Source organism: Pseudopodoces humilis, chromosome 18 (assembly GCF_049639895.1).
Source record: "Pseudopodoces humilis isolate 2021_Gansu_Grassland_sample_001 chromosome 18, ASM4963989v1, whole genome shotgun sequence".
In the NCBI taxonomy this organism is placed as follows: domain Eukaryota; kingdom Metazoa; phylum Chordata; class Aves; order Passeriformes; family Paridae; genus Pseudopodoces; species Pseudopodoces humilis.
Genome location: NC_142217.1, coordinates 4607297 through 4621750, shown reverse-complemented (window position 1 = coordinate 4621750; position 14454 = coordinate 4607297). Strand labels below are relative to the sequence as shown.

The following is a 14454-nucleotide window of genomic DNA, read 5'->3' as shown; positions in this document are numbered from 1 at the left end:
TGGATGCTTTGTTTCCATCCAAAGACTTATTCTACAGACCTTGGTCTTAAGTTACTGAACTTGCAGAGAAATGTGCTCATAATTTCTTTCTTGTAAGCCCTTTCTTGTTGAGCAGAAATTTTGGCAAAGAAGAGTCGAGTCACTGGAGAATCCCCAGTTCTGCCTGGTTACACCAGGCTTCCTCAGATCTTTCCTTGGAACAAGCAGGCAGGAGGAAATACTTTCCATTTCAGAGAAGCGTGGACAAACAACGTTGCTTCAGACAGAGAAGAAAAGTGGCAGACGGAGTTAGCTGAATCCTGCTGGCCAAAAGCATGCTCTTGCCTTTATTCAGTCATTCCTGGAACACAGTGTTCTTATTGTATTCCTCCTCACCCCGCTCAGTGCCTCTCCTCGGGCTCAGGGCTCAGAGATGCCCCAACCACGGTACTGGCAGGTTTGGGGGAGTTAAAAAAAGCATCAAACACATCTCAGCAATGGAACCTCTCCCTCCTTGCCTGACGTTTGGTAAGCGTGTGTTCTGAAAACCTGGATCCCGTTAGAAATGTTCCTGCTGTCTGGAAAACAAAGTACTCGCTCGCCTGCTTTAGTCATTAAATAAATTTGTGGTTTGGTTGAGACAAAAAATAATGAAGAAAAGCTGTTGAAATCCTGGGATTAATTTGATAGTTTGCAGGCAGTGGCATTTTTAAGTGGAGCTGCTGCCTTCTTTATGTTATGAGCAGTCCCAGGTACAAACCTGGGCTTCCCTCTTTCCCTGTGCCTGAGAGCCAGGCATTTGGAAGTAATTTGTTCCACGAAGGCGAGGGGGCTGCTCTGGGCCGGGAGCCACGGTGCGTGGGTGTCAGCACAGCCCGGGCTGGAATGCCGGGAGACTTTGGGCTGCCTGTTCCATCTGCGGAGGGAGCAGCACCCCGGGCTGCAGGCAGGGACGGCTGCTCGCTGCCTTGGCATGACGGGGAAGGCTCTGAACCTTCGGGAGGTTCGCTGCTGTTTTACTCCATCTGTGACATGGTGGCCCCTTCTGGGAAGAGCTGTTTCCTCTGGACCTCCTTGACATCGCCCCGCCTGCCTTCCCAGGGAAGCAAAACTGTGGGGTGAAAAGCAGAGAGGCACAAAAATCCCCACAGCACTTTGCAAAGTGTTTCCCCTCTCCACCAGCCCAAATTTACCTGGGACAGTCACCAAGGAAAGCAGAGAGCAGGGAGCTGGCACTGAAGAGCTGTCTGAAATGCCTGCTCTGTGTGTTCATCCACTTAACCACATATATATATATATATATATATATATATGTATATATATGAAATCACTTGTATTAAACATAGATGTCATTTCAGTCTGAGAAGCCAGTTAGCAGAGTGGAGAGCTCTTGCCAATCAGCCTCTTGCTGAATTTTCCCCAGCTCTCAGTTTAAGCAGGGGAGAGGAGACTGCATTATCAGCCCTCTCTACCTGTGTCCATGCTAGTGATCCTGGTGCCCCAGGGAGAGCACATTTGGAGGGTCAAAAAATCAGGGATGAAGACTCAGGTCACACTCGTTTCATGCTTGGTTGTTCAGCACAACCCTGCACAAGCTTGATTCTGTCCCAATAAAATATTAAAAACAGTTGTCCTCCTGTGATGTATTGTCTGGCAGAGGTCAGGACGTGGAGGTGAGTGTGGCTCATGGGTGGCAGCAGTGTACCCTGGATATCCAAAATGCACACACACTGCTGGGTTTGCCCTTCTTTTGTAGCTTCTGAAGTCACTACAGCAGCTTTTGGATGGCTGATGCAGCCTGGCTGCTCTAAAGCAGTGAGGCTCTTGTTCAGTTGCAATTAATGCAGCCAAATATCCTGTATATTTTATAGAAAATGTCCCTAATATTGTCAGCTTTTCATGATGGATAAGGATTCATATGAATCATGTCATCATTTATAAAACCAAACAAAACTGCTATGCTATGGTATAAACTCATGCTAATATACTGAAATTAATCTAGGCAGATACCTGTTACTGTTAGATATGGAACAGAATGTTCTGCAATATTTGCTTTATTTTAGGAAGATGATCCAATTGTCCAGTTAATTGTTGTGCAGACACTGTGTTGGTTTTTTTTTTCCATTTTAATGAGCATCTTGTGCTTTGAACTATTAAATAAATGAGGTTTGTGGTCTTATTCTAGGGAAGAGATGCATTGTTTTTGGGAAGGACTTGCTATTATTGTTTGTCAGACTCAGATTTTTGCAGTTTTGATTTTAAATCTGTAACTAGAGGACAAAATACAGTATTACATTGGGGTGATGAGTGAGCACAGCCTCACCTCCATTGGGAAGGAGGAGCTGGGAGGGCTGGTTTGGAGATAGACAGTCAGATGAAATCTTGAGGGACTTGTTCTGCAGTTTCCTTGGAACACAGTGGTTTCATCCTGTTGTCTGAAAGCCTTTCCTAAGAAGGTTAGGGTGGTGATAGGGCAGCATAGCCACAATATTTAACCTATCTAGTCCTTATTTGCCTCCTAAGGCAAACATTTTATTTCCTGTATTTCAACTTCCTTCCTAGATTCTCCCCCACCTTGCTGTATCCTATGATCTGAATTACTGGTTGTAATTAATGCATCCTCTGTACATTAGTCCAGCATGAGAAGTGACATGTCCTTGGTAAATGCAAAGGAGTTAGAAACTGGAAACTCAGTCTGGTAAATCTTGGATTTAGCTTTTGTAACTGTGCTTTAATACTTCACAATAAATGCTGAAGCTCCCCATAAAGTAATCTCCATGTAGTCCTAAAATGGAATTGAATGCCTTAGAAGAAAAGAGAAGAGCCCTTATCTGTACTTTTAGTTACATTTTTATTTATTTCCCTTCTTCCTCTGGTGTGGGAGGATGAATACCCAGGGAAGAAGATACAGATTTGCAAAGGCAAGGAGTGCTAAAGAGCGTCATTTTTTTCATCAGCTTTTAAAAGCCAGACTGTAATCATAAATTCCCTGATAGCTGGAGCATGCAGAAGTCATCTTTAAGCCTACAAGTGACAGGCTGCTGTTGCTTTTCAAACTTCAGATTTCTTTTTTTTTGTAAGACACAACTTTGATCTGGCTCCTTTGTAATGCTCTGCAGAGCTCTGGGGCCGCTGCGCTCGCTGGCTGCAGAGCTGGAAGTGAACTTTCTTGGCAAGAGCCATCTGGAGACCTCAAAGAACAGATTAACTTGTCCAGAATTGATGTGATCTTTGAAGAAGCTGCCCTTGCCTGGAACACATGTGATTAGCCTGACATTGGCAGTGATAAAGTTGAGATGCACAGCAGCATCTGAGTACCCAGAGTAATTGGGAAGAGTGTTAAGTGGAGCAATCCCAACAATCTGCAGTCAGATTATCAGGTAAATCCCCAATTTTAACCTCTTGAGCCGACTTTGCATCTTTAGCACAGATCAAATCCATTCAGGAGTGAAGGTTTTCAGCTTTGTATCTTCAGACTTTTTGTTCTTAACTCCAAAACGTTCCCATGATGATGGTTTGGGAAAAGCTGTATGATGCAACTTCTGTGATAGTCATTGGTACCAGGGATCAGAAACAGACTTTTCTGTTCAGGTGGTGGATTAATGTAATCTTGTAAGTCGGACTCCACGGTGGATGCTGTTGTAATCCCTTGTTTAAAGGTGACCCTGCTGCTGGGACACTCTTGTCAGCATGTGCTCTTTAGGCACGCTGAAGGGATTTGCTTCAGCTCATACATCATAAACCAACATGTGCAGCTTTTAATTTGATTGACTGCTTGTGATAATGAAATGTGGAACTGCATGAAGGGTGTAACACTCACCTGCTTGTTGGTAGATGTAAGTTTTGGAAGTAAGTGGCCAGCTGGAGATTCAGCAACCTGTGATTCTAGAAGGACATTTTGTATCTTGGGTGGAAGTAAGTAATTTTTTATTTCCCCCCCCCCCCCCCCTTGGATTTGCTAATACTGTCTCAAACAGCTGCTTCCTTGGTAGTGCAGGGGTTTGGAGGAGCTTCCCATGCCACCAGGGATTTTGGAGTTTCCAAGTCAAGGAGGTGGGGCACCCTTGCAAGAGGAGGCCTGCTTGGATTCTCTCACAGCTTCAATTCTTTTGAGGAAAAATTTTCTTCCAGAAAATGTCAGTGTGTCATAAAAATATAGTGCTGGCGCTGCAGAAGGGGGTAGCAATGAAAACTGATGGATTGATCAGCATCCCTGTTAAACTGGGAGCTGTTCCAGCCATGAGGGAGCTGCTAGCAGGCTTGGGAAAACCATGTTTCTCAGACCTGCCAGTAGGATGTCGCACAACTTACTCCCTCCAGTGGAAATTTAAATTCTACAGAAATTAGTTGCCTAGAGGCCTTTCATCTTCAAGGAAGTTTTCTTGTTGCCTTAGTGGTTTTTTTTCCCATGCTTGATGAAGAACATCAGCGAAGGAGGTGTATAACTGGTGAGAACCAAAGGGAGTGCCACTCGGATTTGGCTTTGGAGGCGGGATCAGTGAGCTCTTCCTCCCACTGCGGGTGCTTGAAGATGATGCAATTCTTCCCCAGAGCACACCAACCCTGGGATTTTTGCATAGAGCAGAGTAACATGTTTGGCAAAGGTTGGGGACTTTGCATCTTCAAATTAAAATTGAAATAGCCATAAGGGGAAGTTGTGTGAGAGAGACTGGGGTTCCCAGGCTGGAAGGAAAAGGATGCCCTTAGGGACTCAGGATGCAGTGGGAACTCCACATACAGCAGGAGTACTGAAGAGGACCTCACCTCTCTGCTCCAAGATCTGATGGTACTGATGTCCCAAGTGCTGGGTGCCTGGTCAGAGGAGTGAGACTTCTGGGGACGGATGGGATGCAGCCAAGACAACATGCAAAATAAACTCAGAACAGGTAGAAGGAAGCCTCAAGGCAATTCTTTCTGTTTTTCTATAGCAGTTTAAGCCCTTGTCAGCATTACCAGAATGTGCAGTGATCAGCAGAGGGCTTTATGCAAAGAAAAGGCAGCTGGTCAGGCTGACTTACTCAGGTCGCTGTGATCTCTGTTATAATTGTTCCCTATGTGATTATTTTGAGGGTTGAGCAACTGAGAGCTGCAGAAGAGACATGCAGCTTTATTTCTGCAATGTATGAAATGTTCTGTGTTCGTTTCAAAAATGCTCATTGCTCTTTCTGTCTTAAAAAATGAAATAAAATTCTGGAAGGCTGCAGGAATTTTTGTGAAGTCTAACTTTAAATGGTCACCTTTCCTTTTATCGCCCTTATCAGTGCATAGAGCTCGGTATGTGAGTTTTTTAGCTGACATTTCAAATCGCTCTGAGGGTGCCTGAATCTCTTTTAAAGCAGCCTCCCCTCTCAGATCAGAAGTGACCAGGTTTTTTTGTTAGACTCCATGTTCCTTTAATGTTTTCCTCCTAATAGATGTTGAAAGTGTTCTTCAGAGGCACAGCACAAAACATTCAAATAGCGATACGAGCCAGCTGAAGAGAGTTGTCAGGGAGGGAGAACATTAGGAGAAGGATTGAATACAGATGGATTCCTCAAAAGTAATGGAACCTGTTATGATTGCTTTGAAATCCTATACCCTTTCCATCTCCTTACGCTTACCAAAAGTTTACATTTGCATTGATGTATTAGAGGCAGAGCTAAAATTGAAGTAATCCCTGTTGTATACATGCTTAAGTGTGTAATTTTAGTTAAATACAACAGTTGTGACCAAATCTGCATCCTCAGTGAGAAGACCACAGCTGGGGAGTGTTGTGGGAGAGCCCAACCATCCCAACTCCTCCAGAGGTGCCAGGCACGTCCCAGGACCCATCTGCTGACTCTTGGTTCCTTCAGCCATCACAGTTTCACACCCAACGACCTCTTCAGGTGCTCTCTGCTGCTCTGTCTTTATATCAGCAGATACAAAGGAGAAATGGATTGCCCTGTGCATTTTATTCTGTATATCTGAGTGCTTTCTTAGTATACTGCTAGAATAATCCATGCCTCTTCCAGAGAGTCCTGGCAAAAGGTCCACTAGAAGTTGGTGCTATATTTTAATTGGGTTGTCCAAAAATCATCTTTCTCTTTGCCCTCAGGGAAGGCCTGAGCTATCCATCATTCCTGCCTCAGTTTAAGAGGTTGTCTCAGGCTCCATCACACCGCTGTCATGTTGGATTTGACAGGAGGTTTGCACTGCACAGCGCTCCTTTAATGTTCAGAACTGACCGTTCTGCACAGGGAGAACAGCTGAAGGGGGCTGGTAAGGTTTTCACTTATTATCCCTTGCTTTTTAGGGTGAACTTGTTCAAATTATTTCCAGTACTTGCCCGAGAAAGCTGTTCTGAAATCTCATGGAATGTAGAAAGGAGTTTGCTCTCATCTGCAGCAACTGGCAGAAAGTTTACATGCTAGAAGGTGTCTGTGACCATCCCAAGGCATCCCTGTGCTCAGCCCCAACTGACTCTGTATTGTACCTGTGCATGGAGAAACCTCACAAGACTCCCTTCTCTTTGGCCCTTTTCATGGCCAAACAGCCATGAAAAGCCTCAGCTGGTTCAGTTTTAAATGCCCTTTGCACCATTCTGCAGCTATGCCAAGTTTAATCATCCAAGGAGAAATAACTTGGAGTTTTGGTTGGTTTGTGGCACACAGAATAGTTTTCTTTTTCTGAGAGTAGGAGAGTAATCTGTTTCTAACCAACCCCATAATGGACCTGAAACAATATGATTTTTCCTAGTGACCAGTGAATATGCAGGACCCCTTGAATTACAAGGAAAATAGGTTGTGTGCTGACCACCCAACAGGCAGGTGAATAGGAGCCAGGTGAACAATGCATTAGCTGAAGGCTGTAACCCTGTCCAGTTCTGATTTTAAAATACTTTGGTAATGCTTCCATCCTGGTGCACTATGTGCCATACTTCAGATAACAGCATCCAAAAGCCTCTGCCTTAAATGGGTTCTCTGCCAGTCCCAGTTTGTGCATTGCCTGTCCTGTGTTTATAATCCATACAGACATACACAAACTGCCAGCTTTACCCTTTGCTGGTGCCTTCCTCACCTCTGCTCCCTCCATCTGTGTGTTTCTCATGGCTTTCCTTGTCTTGTCTAAATGTAAACTCATTGGGGCAGGGGCTGCTTTCTGTTGTCTGTAGGACTTTAACCACTGCAGTAGAACCAGAATCATTTTTCTTGGCAGAACAGGGATGTGTCTTCCATGGAGATGTTTGCACAGGACCCATTGCAAATCACATCCACCAGGTGCCAGTTACTAAGTTACTAAATAAAGAATGATGCTGATGAGCTTTGTGATCTGAACTGAAACAGGAGGACTCTGATTTTCAGAGCCTGGAAAACCCAAGCTTTCATCAGCATCAAGGTATCTTAAAAATGCTGCTCTTCATGCAGAGGGGCAGGCAGGGAAAGCAGGGAATTAAGTGCTCTTTGGTTTATGTGAACATTTCAGCTTGTTCCTTCTTAGGGCACATTACAAAATGACTTGTAGGAGAACAAGATGCCTGCATGGCCTATCTGTCCTGCAGGGTGGCAGAGCTGGAGGCACATTGGCAGCAGTAGCTTTTATATGCTGGTGGCAGAGTCAGCATGATGGAATTCTTGCCTGCTTGGTTCACAGGGTGCTTCACCATCAGGTCTCTGCCTGAGCAAGGAACTCATTTCCCAGACTAGCTCATGCAGGCAGCCTCTCGTCCTGATCTTTTGGTGAGGAGAATGAGGCTGGCCTGCATGTGTACTTGAATAACAAGGCATGGGTTGTGTACAAACCAGTCTTCATGGATCCCTGAGCAGACTGTCCACTGGAAAAGCTGGTGTGATTATGGGGTCCTTCCTGGTGGAATTTGCAGGTGTCCGATGTACCTCAGCGCAACAGTGGAGGTCGGCTTTAGGTACTGTGCTATGAGCAACAGCTGTTTGTTCACCTCCTTCCCTCTACAAATGTGTTGGAGAGATGTTAAAGTAAGCATAGAATGGGTGAGCTCTGCTACACATTCCTGTCTGTTGGAAGAGCAGAAGCCTATTTTGACTAAGAAAAGGTATTTGTCTAGGTATTGCTTTTAGATGCTCATAGAGTGACAGTGCTGAGCAGCTAGCCTACAGACTCCGTAAACCCTGGTGGAAACAGGACTTCTTCCATACAGTCTCATTCCCTTCCTTATCTCTAACAGCATCATCTTCATTACTGCATTAATTCCCTTTTTCTTCCAGTTAGGAGTCAAATTGTTCATGATTCTATCAGTGCAGCATAGTGTGAACACAGCTCATTCTGTAGCCATTGTTGAGGCTGGGGCTCCAGGCAGAGTCCTTCTGCCTGGTGATGCAGAGCATGGTCAAAGTTGTGTCCTTCTAACTTGACTCTCATTTTTCCCTCACAGGCATGGGTCATGGAGAGAGCCTGTTAACCCCTACTATGTCAACACGGGCTATGCTTTGGCACCAGCCACCAGTGCCAACGACAGCGAGCAGCAGAGCATGTCCAGCGATGCCGACACCATGTCACTGACAGACAGCAGCGTGTAAGTAACCCCAGCCTGGGGGACAGCCATATATGTCCTCAACAGTGCTGCTCTTGGCTTGTTCTGGGAGAGAGGCATAGCTGGGATTGGGTGGAATGTCTGAATAGACCGTGGTCAAGATCATTCTCACTTTCCTTTCAGTTACTTCATCACTGTGCAGGCTACTCAGCCTTGCCAGTCTTGTGAAAATTTGCAGCATAAAATACTTCTAAGTGATCTAAAGTAAACAGTGTTCAGTTGGAGTTTCTGCAATGTTTCTTAAGCCAAGTGCAAAAGTTGGTAATGTTGGATGACTTTGTCATCTGATTTGAGATACATCATCTTCTGAGTGTTAGACAAAGCCTTCTACTTACCTGGGTGTTTCTCTTGAGATTTTATGCTGCCAAATTCTCAGAATCACAGAATGGATCAGGTTGGAAGAGACCACAGTGGGTTATTTGGTCCAACCTCCCTTCTCAAGCAGGGTCATCTTAGAGCAGATTTCACAGAATTGTGTCCAGATGGTTCTGAAATATCTCCAGTGAGGGAGACTCCACAGCCTCTCTGGACAATCTGTTCCAGTGTTCAGTCACTGCAGAGAGAAGAAATTATTCCTCGTGTTCAGGTGGAACTTCCTGGGCATCACTTTCTGCCCATTGCCTCTTGTCCTGTTGCTGGGCACCACAGAGCACAGCCTGGTCCATCCTCTGAAACCTCTCTGCAGATGATGGCCATTGATGAGGTCCCTTCTCAGCCACCTCTTCTTGAGGTTAAACAGGCCCAGTTCCCTCAGCCTGTCCTCATTAGAGATACCCCAGTCCCTTTGTTGTCCTTCATTGGACTCACTCCAGGAGCCCTGTGTCTCTTGTCCTGAAGAGCTCAGACAGCACAGCAGATGGGCTAACAGCTCAGTCTGTGATGGCTCTGCAGTAGGATTGGTGACTGACCAGTTCTAGTTTGTTTGGTGACCACTGCACTTTAACACAACTTGTGCTGCTAAGCCCCAGCCAGATGGATTTTCCCTTTCTGTCTCTGATAGCAGCACCCTGTATCTCACCCATGAGATGCCTTCCTTAAAGATGGTCTGTGAAGAAAGAAAAAAGGGTTATGAGATATTGTTGTGACTTCATCCCTGTGATAGAAAAAAAAAGGATTTGGTGAAAAATATTCACTGTTTGGTCTGGTTTTTAGTAGTGCAAATGCAAAGTGTCTTTCTGTAGAGTGGAAACCCTTTGATTCTTCAAGCGAGAGATGACAGGTTTACAGAATTAGGAGATTTTATTAATGGCAGTGCTGTAAACACAGAGTCCTCCAAGAGGCTTGTTTAGTGTCACTGTGAGTGTCAGGAGCTGTCAGACCTTGTTGAAGAAACTTTGCAGCCTGTGCCATGGATGCTGTTAACGGGTGCTGCCACAGCTCCCCACCTGCCCGGAGTTCATGCAGTGACACAGGGGAGTGTCCAACATGGCCAGGGGGGTTTCTCTGTCTGTGGTGGTCACCCTGCCTGAGCCAGGAGCTTGCTCATCTCTGGCTCCACGGAGGCTTGGGACCATGTAGAAGCAGCTGTGAGTTCATTCTGCACCCTGACACCAGCTCCTCATGCATTATCCACGTCATGTTGTGAAATGGAGGAGGCAGACCTTGGCCAAAGGGGCCTGGGAGGAGGAGGATGCCCTCAGGACAGAACTCTGTAGATGACCACTAATTAAAGGCTCCATTTGATACAAATCCAGCTGCTCTGCCACATCCTTCTGCAATTCTTCATATTCATCAATTTATATGGAGGAGTGCTCTGAAGCAAGCAGGAGTCATGTAACTTTTTGTTATCAGGAGAGACAGATGTAAGAACTCTTCAAAATTAATTAGCTTTTAGCACTTCCTCTCCCACTGGTCCAGCAGGCTCACGGGGCTGCACTGATGGTTATACCTGTGATAAGTTGTGATCATTTATGCCAGGGTTCTTCACACTCCTAATTTTTATTTCACTAGCCACAGTTCGTTTTTTTCACAGGCAGAATAATTTCTTACTGGCCATCCTATGCTTCTTTCTCTTTTAGGCATTTTATCCCTCCTATGCCCACCATAGGCTGCTTCTAGGACTTTAATTACCACCAATATGTGCACTGCCTTCTGCTAATAACTAACCCAATCCTAGTGGTTCATTTTTAGTAAGTTTTAAACTTCATAAGGGTGAACCTTTCTTTCTATGCCTCTCAAACTGGATGCATGCAGAATCCAAAATTGGGGTTCTGGATGTACAGCCTTGACCTTTGGCTTACACAGACTCTGTCTGTTTTCAGCACTTGCTCTTCATTACATGCTTTAAAACTCCAGCACCAGATTTTACTCAGATTTTACATGGCACTGCTGAACCTATCTGCCTCCCGAGTTTCAAAGGAATTTTTGCAGAATTGCTCAAGGCAGCAAAAATGAAGAACAACCAGATGAAGTTAAAGAAGGGACTCCTGCTGTTTGACAAGACTTACATGTCTCAGTGCTTTGAATTTAGGCCTCCTCTGAGGAAAATGGCAATAAAAGCTTCGTTTGCTGATGAGCTAGGTTCTTCCCTCTGTGTGCTGTTTACACACAGCAGTCACGCTCAATAATGAGGAAACCTGGCTTCTGCTCCAAGGCAGCAGGTGTACAGGGTGTGATTCAAGGCACAAACCTCCATCAGACCCTCCATCAGAGGAACATGTGTCTGGACAATTGGGATGCAAACACTGGCTAACTGAGGAGTGCTAATAAACCAGGAGAGCGAAGCATGAACTTCAGTGCTGGCCAGCTCAGGCCAGTGGAGAAGGCAGGCACAGACCATTTGCTGAATCAGTTTCCTTCCAAGCTTTGATGTTGGATTGATCCCAGCAACATGGGGTTTGGAAGTAGCTGCATGCAAAGACTCTAGCAAAGATCTGAGTGATGCTCTGTCTGTCTCAGCTCCTGAGCTGGAGTGATTTTTTGGGAGTAGCCAGCTTACCAAACAGGTTGTAAAACTGTGATGTTACAAGCACACTTACCTAAAAGGCCAGCTTTCAACAGGATGTCTTTCCAAGCACTGGTAAATATTATTTTAATGGGTGAATTTATATAACAAGTATGTTATCAGTCCCTGTTGTTAGTGTAATTTGCTTTTTGAGTGGCTTAAAAAACATTGCTCTTAAATGCCTGCACTCCACTGATTATTTTTCAGTCTTCCTGTGTCATAGGAATTCCTCTGCCCTTGTAGGCAAAATAGCTCTGGTCCTCTCTGCTGAAAGCTGTTTTTATAATCAGCAGGGCAGCTGTGTTGTTTTAGCTGGTTTGTGTGGAGGCAAGGTCTGGGGAGGACACAGTGAGAGGCTCCAGCCAGCGCTGGCCCAGCAATGCCGCGGCCACAGGTGGGGCTGAGTCGCTCACCGCTGATGTTCTGTGCAGGGTCAGTGGTAAGTCAGGGATCTGGGGCTCTGCCTGCCCCGTGGGCTGCTCAGAGCCTGCCCCAGACTTGCAGCAGCATTTCCAGCACAGCTCTAAACTGCTCTTGCTGTCTCAGATAGCCCTTCTTGGGGATAGCATCTTCCCAAGTGGAGGAGGTGAGTCTGTGGGTGGAAGGGGTTGTCACAACAGAGATGCTTGAGGCAAGTTAAGGCAACTGGAGGTAGGAAGGCAGCAGGCAGCAGCTGAAACCATTAAATCTCCATGTGATATTCCAATTCAGATGCAGAAAACACATTAGGTCCATATCAATCTTGATTTCTTCAAGAGCTTACATCTTAAACAGGAGATAACGTCTCCTCTTTAGCCCAGTGTTGTGCTCCATCTGAACAATACTCCTTCCTCTGCTCTTATCAGGTGTCCTGGCTTATCTTAGTTGGGAGACAGCTTTGCCTTCCCCCAGGCGCTTGGGAAGAAACCCTCGGTGCCCTTGGGCTTGGCCAGAGGGATGCTCCTTCTCCCCCAGTTCCAGTCAAACCTGCTCCAGAGTAGGGATGGCGAATCCCCTGAACAGAGGGGTTTAGGACAGTGGTCATTCCTTCAAAAAGTCTTGCAGATTAAATGCTATTCCTTGGATGACTGCCCCTTAACCAAAATGCCTGGTGATTTTCCTATCATGCTTCTTTACGTGAGAAAAGTGTCTTGTGACAGAGGTGCTTTGATAAGAGTAATTGGTAGAAAATACCAGTTTGGCTGTGTATTTGTTTCCTGTCTTTCCCAAGGCTAGTGATCCAAAATTACCCCAAGTTTTCCTATATTTAAACAAGTTTAGCAGCTTTTTAATTTAAAAGATCCCAATGATGATTTCCAAAGCAAACTTCCAAAGCCCATTTGGGTTTGAAGCCCGTCTACAGAGGGGCAAAGACACCTTTTGCAGAACCACAGCCAAACCACTGCTCACCAGAGGCTGTTGCAGGTCACTTTGGGGAGGAGAGGAAGCCTCCACATTTCCCCAACAGTAAACTCATTGCATTATCATTAAATAAACAATAGAAATACTCTTCTTCCCTTGTTGCTTTTCAGCGCTGAGCTTTCTGGTGCTAAAGAAAATCACATGACGAAACAAGGAAAAACAGTTTGGGAAAGTTTCATTTTAAAAGTAGATGTGCTGTAAAAAAACTTTAATTTTTTTTCATATATATATATATATATATATATTATTTCTCTATCTATTGAAAATATCTCAAAGCAAGCTACCTGACAAAAGGAAAACAAAAGTATGGTATTGGTTTTCCTTGCTTTTCCCCCATCTATTGAATAAGGTTTTGTTGGGATAAAATTAAAGTGCTTATCTTTGAATTTGCTTCCTCTGGTTGAGTTGGCACAGTACATTGAACGAAGGAATGTTCCAAGTTCAGAGGTGGCATTGGGGAATCTAGTTAAAATGACATCAAAGGCAGCACAGCGGGGCTGAACATGTGTTTGAAGCCGGATAGATTAGAGGCCATTATCAGCCTTTCGCTACTGTGCTGGGAACAAAAGTCGCTCTTTCCGCTGGGACTGCTGCTGGGGAGAATTAAAAAAAAAAAAAAAAGAGAGAGAGAGAGAGAGAGAAAGAAAGGAAGAAAGAAAGAAAAATTGCACTTTCTAGCATAATGCCGCTTTCCCTGCGAATGGCCGTGTGGCTTTAGTGTGTGAGCTGTGTTCTGGCACCCGGGTTTTGTGCACTGGTTAAGCTGAAATGTTGACTATTGATGCCAACCAGCAATGGCTAAAATAATCCCCCAGGTTTTTTCTTTTTCCCTCTGAAAACGTGCAGTTGTTTTGTTACCATCCAGTCTAGGAAAGGCCGCAATGTGGTGAAACTCTTTAACCGTTGTGATTCTCATCATTAAAGAAAATTAAGTCACCTAATGAACACTGTCCTGATCCCTGTACAGCAACGTGGGGAAGTTTTCCTGCTCCCAAGCCTTGTCACTGCAGGCACAGCAGAGATGATGCTCCCAACACACTTTTCCTCCTCCTGCATTACCTGCAGCCACTTGCCAGAGCTGTAATTAGCCTGGCTCATTTTCTGTTCCCTCATTTGTCTTCCTGCTAAAAAGCGCTTGTCATTAACCATGGGGTTTGTTTTATTTTATTTTAATGGTGTTTCATTTTGTATGCCTGTGTTACTGCATGAAATTAGGTTCTTCTGATGTAGGTTGGTGGCGATTCTGTCCATACCCACATTTCCAGGGTGCCAGCAGGGCAGCCAGCATGATGGGAATGGGAATGAAAGCTGATGGTGGCCATCCTCACACAGGCTGGTGCTTGAAACTCGTTTTGAAACAAAAGTTTTGGTACTTTTTTCAGGTTTATCAGCAAAACATCACAGTAAATTGTGTTTCTTTTGCCAAATGGCACCTTGATTTTAAAAATCTGTGGGTGAAACTGTTTGGTTTATGTTCTGGAGAAGCAGCTGGGATGGGGGATAGGTGTTAAGGGCATTTGGCCTGTGCAAACATCTTGTGTTGTGAGATGTGTCAGGACTGGCTCGTTTTCACAGCTCAGAGGGGGTGCAGGGTTGTGCCTGG

The 14454-nt window shown here is 45.1% G+C and overlaps 1 protein-coding gene across 2 annotated transcripts in view; it reads left to right on the top strand.

Annotated features, from left to right (window-relative positions):
• Positions 1–14454, top strand: part of AXIN1 (axin 1) — a 68564-nt gene that overhangs the window by 28610 nt on the left and 25500 nt on the right. For both annotated transcript variants that reach the window (XM_005522847.3, XM_014252746.2), the window contains exon 2: positions 8348–8488. In XM_005522847.3, the coding sequence (XP_005522904.1) occupies positions 8348–8488 (141 nt within the window). The remainder of the gene's footprint in view (positions 1–8347; positions 8489–14454) is intronic.